We start from the raw sequence: 6000 nt of genomic DNA, 5'->3' as shown, positions 1-6000 counted from the left end.
GGAACCCTGCCCACTAAAAGGCTCTGGCTTGGCATGTCTGTTCATTAGGGCACAGTTGATTGCAATGACTGAGATGTTGTGTTGTGCTGCTGCTGGTAAGGGGCTTGGTTGGGATGCCCAGGCCCATCACTGCCAGCCGCCAGGCAGGGCTGGGCACGCAATGCCATCCTTGCAGGGTTAGTCATGATGGAAAGAGTCCAGGGGAGGGGAAACTTGCAGAAAAGATGGTTTCAGCAGTAATAAGAAGAGGGATTTTGGTGTATTACTGCATGCTATGAGGTATGTCTTTAAGCTTCAGTAAACATTGGAAGTTGCTGGGAAGCTGGTAGCGTGCCTTGGAAGGAAGCATGACTTATGAAATTGCAGTTTTTAGCTTTGCTGGGTAATGTTAAGGAGAAAATACCGTGGGCTGTGGGTGGAAGTCTCCTGAATCCCGTAAGTTAGGAATACGTTTTTCTGTTTTCCTAAATGAAGCAACACGTTGCAATGCTGCTTCGAAAACAGGCTAATGGTGAGCATTACTTATTAATTTGTATAGGACCAGACACAAGCTCAGCCAAATAAATGCAAACTAAACTGTAGCAAAGAGTTACAAACTTCAACTTGCCGCATGAATGGAAGAAAAGTTTTTGCTTTGGTTTTGAGAAGGAGCAGGCAGGCTGGGGCCAGCACCCTGTGCAATGGAGGTGGTGCGAGAAGGCGGCACAGAGGTGGAGATGGAGGGACAAACCCTCCTTTGTGCTGGAGCTGTAGCAAAGATGATTAAAAAAGAAAAACCAAACCACACCCCAGGCTTTTGACTGCAGTGCAGTAGCTTCACAGTAATTAAAGCTTTTAAAGCTTGAGATCTCCAGCTCTGCCTATGCCTGCTGCAGCCCAGCTTGCACATCAAAAGGCAGTGTTTCTGGTGGGGACAGGTCCCACATCACCAAATTCAGGTTTTGATGAGCACTATGGGCCAGTGTGTAACAGTGATGATCCAGAAGTCTCTTAACAGCAGCTTATACTGAGCAGGTGATGACGTGTCCCCTATGGATACCCCAGGCTCACAGTTACTTGGCGATACCCTGCTTTTTGGGTAGCACAGGCTCATCTGAAGGGACTGTCCCTGAAGCAGGGGGTGGCCCTTTGGGACAGAGCAGACCCCCAGCTCTGAGGGCTTGGGGTCTGTGGGTACCATGCAGCTGTGGCTTTCCTTCCTGCCAGCACCTGGCCTTCTACTTGGAGAGGATTCATTCCTCCCTGAACAGGTCTCCAATGGCATTGTTGATCAGGGAGATGGACAAGTACAACAGAGTTTATTGTGTGCTGTGGATAAGTGAAAAGCCTGGGCGCTGATGCCTGGGATAGCAATCAGGAAAGGGTGAGCGAAAGGAAGAGGTGGGAAGACCAGCATTGTGGGTAAATATATGCACTTCTGGTGGTGATTACCGTCCAAGTAATTAGTTTTTAAATCAGGCAGACATTTCAGGAACTACTCACCATGAGCTGCTTTAATTATTTATACTCCCTTTTATTCTTATTCTCTATAGTCATCCTCTTTGATGGTGATGCTTTCTGGGTTGGGCTGGTCAGGTGGAACCAGGACCCACCTACAGCCCAGCCCAGCCAAGAAGTCATCTCCTCCAATACTGCCAGGCACCCCGAGAACCTGGCTGTGCTGGGGGGTCCTCCTCTCCCTCCCACAGCCAGGCACCGGGGAGCGAACACCCGTTGTCACTGCAGAAAGCCCTGCTCCCATCAGTAATTAAACTCTCACTCATCTTCACTTCCCTCGTGTTAAAGTGAGGCCACTCAATAAGCCGTTAGTGCAAGGCCCTGTCAGCTACGGCATCGTTAGGCAAATTTCCCTCCAAGACAGCTCGGTAGGGTGTGGACAGGGGAAGCAGCCCCTTGCCTGCCTCCTCCTCTGCCCAAACCCTCCCCCCTCCCAGGTCACTCCTGCGCTACAGCCAAGGCTCGGGTGGAGGGGTATGGCGGATTTTGCAATGGCAAACCCTTCCCCCAGCTGGGATTATCCCACAGCACCACACAAACCTCTGCTCCATCAGAGCATCTGGCGTTGCTGCTCCCCCTTCACCAACCCCACCTCTCCAGAGCTTCGTTACATCTGGAAAGCATTCCCCTTGCCGTTCCCACAAACGGACCTCCGACCCGCTGAGCTCCTCCTCTGGGCTAACAAAAGCCTCTCTTACTGCTGATCTCAGGAATTTTGTCTGCCTTCCCCTCGCCCCAGCCACAAACTGTTTCTCAATGTGCTACCAGGAGAGCATCTGCCTGGAAACCCCCAGAGCATCCTCTGCCCCACCTCCCTCCACGAGCACGGTCAGGTGCCGGCATTGAGGAACGCTGCGAAAACCAGACACCAGCACAAGAAAATACCACCATACAGGGAAAAACTCCTGCAGACTTGTCCAGAGCAAAGCCCATGGTCCAAGTTTGTAATTACTACAACTACATGTTTATTTCCCCCCCGCAAGAGTTTTTGCTCTTGGTCTTGCTTTGGTTACAATAGTGAGAACACCTTGATCTCACTGCTCCTCCCCAGTAGACTCGTTTGGTAGAGAAGAGCTGTGGGTGTGAGGAATGTCTGAGCTAAAGCGACCATGAAACTGCAGTATAGCAAAAAAAATTTTTTTAAAAAAAGGGTATTGCTGGGGAATTGCTAGGGATGGGTTTAGCAAAGGTGCAGGGACCAGCAACAAACTTCACTGCACACCTCACTGGATGCCATACAAGATGAGCTGATTCACTGCTCTGAAAACCAGATGCCAGCAGAAAAGCAGATGATGTCCATAAGCCTGTCCTGGTCCCCACACCCTCACACGAACCCAACCCACCCTGACTTCTATCCTGTGGATTTTATTTTCATACAGTTCCAGAACCACAGAATCCCACAGGGCCTGAGGTCGGAAGGGCCTTCTGGAGGTCATTGGGTCCAACCCCCTGCTCAAGCAGGGTCACCTAGAGCCAGTTGCCCAGGACCACGTGGCTTTGGAGTTCAACTGACTTGGTGGAGAAAAAGTACAATAGACATGTAAGATACAGACTAAAACACCAGACTGGATGGTGTCTTGTCTGCGACACCAGTGAGAAATGTGGTTTTCAGGAAGGTGGGTCCTGAAAGTGAAACCAACTTCCAAGGGCATCATAAGTGCAAACCTGCAGAAGTGAAAGGTTTTTGAAGACCATCTGCCTGCAAAGCCAAAGCCATGTTTGTGTGAAAGCAAGCTGCTGCCTGCCCTTGAACTAGGTGCAACCTACTTAATAAAAATACTGGCAACTGCAGTGGAAACAGCTTCACTGTGAAAGCAGAGGGAGGGGACCCACCTGCCTCCCTTGCGATTTGCAAGGACACAAAGGCTGAGCTGGCTTGGTCCCCAGGGTGCTAAGCTCCAGCAGCCCCAGCATTTTGTAGGGTACCTGGGGCAGATATCTGAGGTAGGAAGAGCTAAGGCGGTTAGGAATAAATAAAATCTTCACCCCAAAGCGGGCAGAGCACAGCACAGCAGCTCTGGAGCTGGACCCTCCTGTCACTCTCAGCCCCGCAGGGTCCACGCAGCAACAATCACACCACAGCTGGGAAGAGACATTTCCAAACAAGCCTCCTTCTATTTGCATTCGAAACATTTATTTTGGGAAATACATATTAAACACTATTATTTATACAAAAATGAACTAACTTTGTCATAATGCTTATAACCCCCAAAAGGCCATTTTAATAGATCTGGATGAAGGAATTTTTAATTGTATTATTTTCCTTTTTTTCTTCAAAAAAAAAAAAAAAAAGAAATCAGGTTACAAAGGAGTAAGCAGCATGACTTGCTCAGCCCAACTTGAGATATTGACTAGAGAAAAAAAACTTCAAGATGACATTTGCAGAAGTGCCTCACACGAGATTTTTTTTTCTCCCCTTTCATAGTCGTCTTTTAACGCTTGAAATACATACATATTTTTTCAGTTAATACACTTTTTTTGGTTTTGTTTTTGCTAAAATATAGCAAGTCAGCAAGTAGATAGCTGTTCTTCCCCAACAGCTCCGTCGTGCTGTTGCGGGGGGCGGGGGAAACATGAGTTAAGGGGGGAGAGCAGATTCTCCTTGCACTGCACCTCCCCGCACACGCTCCTTTGGCTGCTAGAGGACGAGATGTGCGTGGGGAGCCCCTGCAAATCCCCTGCTGAGCAACGCTACCTGGGCCTCCCCACCAAGATGACAGCAACCTCCTCCTTCCTCCTGGCCACCCTTGCTGAAGAAGGCTCTGCCCCCCACAGACACCATCAGGAGGGCTCGGCAGGCAGCTTCCACACTAGAGGATGGGATGCGCTGCCATGTGCCCTCCTAAAAAAGAGTGATTTGCAAAAAGCTTTATCCCTTAGAGAAGCTACAGAGCAGATAACAGAAAGGCAAGCAGAGCTGGGGCGGGGGCAGGATTGCAGAGGTCTGCTCCAGGACCACCCATTCCTGTGTCACAGTGTTATTTCACTGACACCCCCCCTTGCAGGGTCTGATTTACTGCAGACTTACTGAAAGAGGGAGGAGGCATGGGGGGAAGAGCAGGAGGGAGCCACAGGGCACAGCACCCACAGATGCCACCCCAGCACTCCCCATGGCTGCAGGGCTCGGGCCGCACATGCACAGTCCCCTTGCACAAGGACTAGCAAAACAGAGGAGTGTGTTACACGTGCACATGTCACATAGGGGATCAAAAAAATATATTAAAAAATACCCAACAGCCTCCTCTGACATAGGGAAAAGCTTGAGAATGACAAGGGTCAGACAGGACAACCCTCTGCCTCCCATCACTGCTTTGCAGAGATGTTCCACACTCAGCCCCTTTGGACAAACATTCTCTGAGCCTTCAGCAGAAAAAAAATCCCACCCGACTGAATGAAAAATAAATATACAAGTGTTCCCAGGACATCAGCCACATCTGTGGTCCGAGGGAGAGGGTAAAAGAGTCTCTACAAAGTGTCGCAGGCCTTTTGCAGGCTGCAAAGACAGACAAGGCAAGCCCTCCCTCCCCTCTCCCATGCTATCGCAAGGTAACAGTCTGAAAAGGCACTTCTCCCAAAGCAGGTTGCTCTGCCTGGCCGGGGGTTGGTGACAGGCAAGGTGACACCTAAACACGCCCAGTTTATTGCATGTAGGCAGGGTAGAGGGCTTGGGTAGGGGGCTGGTGGGTCCTGGAGGGCTGCAGAGGGCTCGGAGGAGGCAGCAGAAGACAAGGATGGCACCATCTTGCTCTCTTCATACCTTGCTTCCAAAGGCTACATTCACCTGGAGAAATTCTTGCCTTCAACGGACGGAGAAGAGCCTCTGCACAAAGGGGCCGGCAGGGCTTCCAGGGGCACCCCAACCCCACCAGCCCCGCAGACCTGCTCCCCCAAGCTCGGCTGTCAGGCCAGTGCTGGGGAGCAGTGAGAGCCCAGCCTCCACGGGGGGATGGTCCCCAGCCCAGGGATGCTGGACCTGAGGCTGAGAACAAAACCCATGCCACAAAGCAGGGGGGATGAGCGGTTGCCCCACTCCGCACAACAGAGACGGCATCTAGTTATTTGGTCAGTTAACACTGGCAGGGGTCTGGGGGGTGGGAAGAGGGACAGTGGCAGAGGATTTATATAAAAATAAAGGGGGAAGAAGGGAGAAATAGCGAGCGTGAGCGAGCAAGGTCCTGGCTACAGAGCGAGACGGTTACATTTCGTTAGCCACCAGCTCTTTGTCGGTCATGCCGTTGGAGAGCGAGCTCTGGCCCTCATTCAGCCTCTTGACCCTGTAGGCTTCGAAGTGGATGTTGCTGGTAATATCCTTTATGTTCTGCATGTGCGTCCTGCAGGAGAGGGAGATGGGGGCAATTGCACCTCACTGGGCACAGGTTTGGCCAGCCCAGCCTCTGCCACCCCAACTGTTCCACTACCCCAACCTCTGCTTCCAAAGACCCCCCCTCCAGCCCAAACCTCCCCTCCTGCTTTACTGGTTAATGATATCTTTAGGGCACAGGA

General features: G+C 51.1%; 1 protein-coding gene across 8 annotated transcripts in view; it reads right to left on the bottom strand.

The window, feature by feature from the left end:
• Positions 1-3609: 3609 nt before the first annotated feature.
• The window catches only part of SEPTIN9 (septin 9), a 143721-nt gene continuing 141330 nt past the window's right edge, over positions 3610-6000 (bottom strand). For all 8 annotated transcript variants that reach the window (XM_075111269.1, XM_075111272.1, XM_075111271.1 and 5 more), the window contains one exon: positions 3610-5828. In XM_075111269.1, the coding sequence (XP_074967370.1) occupies positions 5693-5828 (136 nt within the window). In that variant the 3' untranslated portion in view covers positions 3610-5692. The remainder of the gene's footprint in view (positions 5829-6000) is intronic.

The sequence above is a fragment of the Phalacrocorax aristotelis genome, chromosome 16 (genome assembly GCF_949628215.1).
Source record: "Phalacrocorax aristotelis chromosome 16, bGulAri2.1, whole genome shotgun sequence".
NCBI classification, from domain to species: domain Eukaryota; kingdom Metazoa; phylum Chordata; class Aves; order Suliformes; family Phalacrocoracidae; genus Phalacrocorax; species Phalacrocorax aristotelis.
Note: the sequence above shows the minus strand (reverse complement) of the source record. Positions and strands in the feature narration are given on the sequence as shown.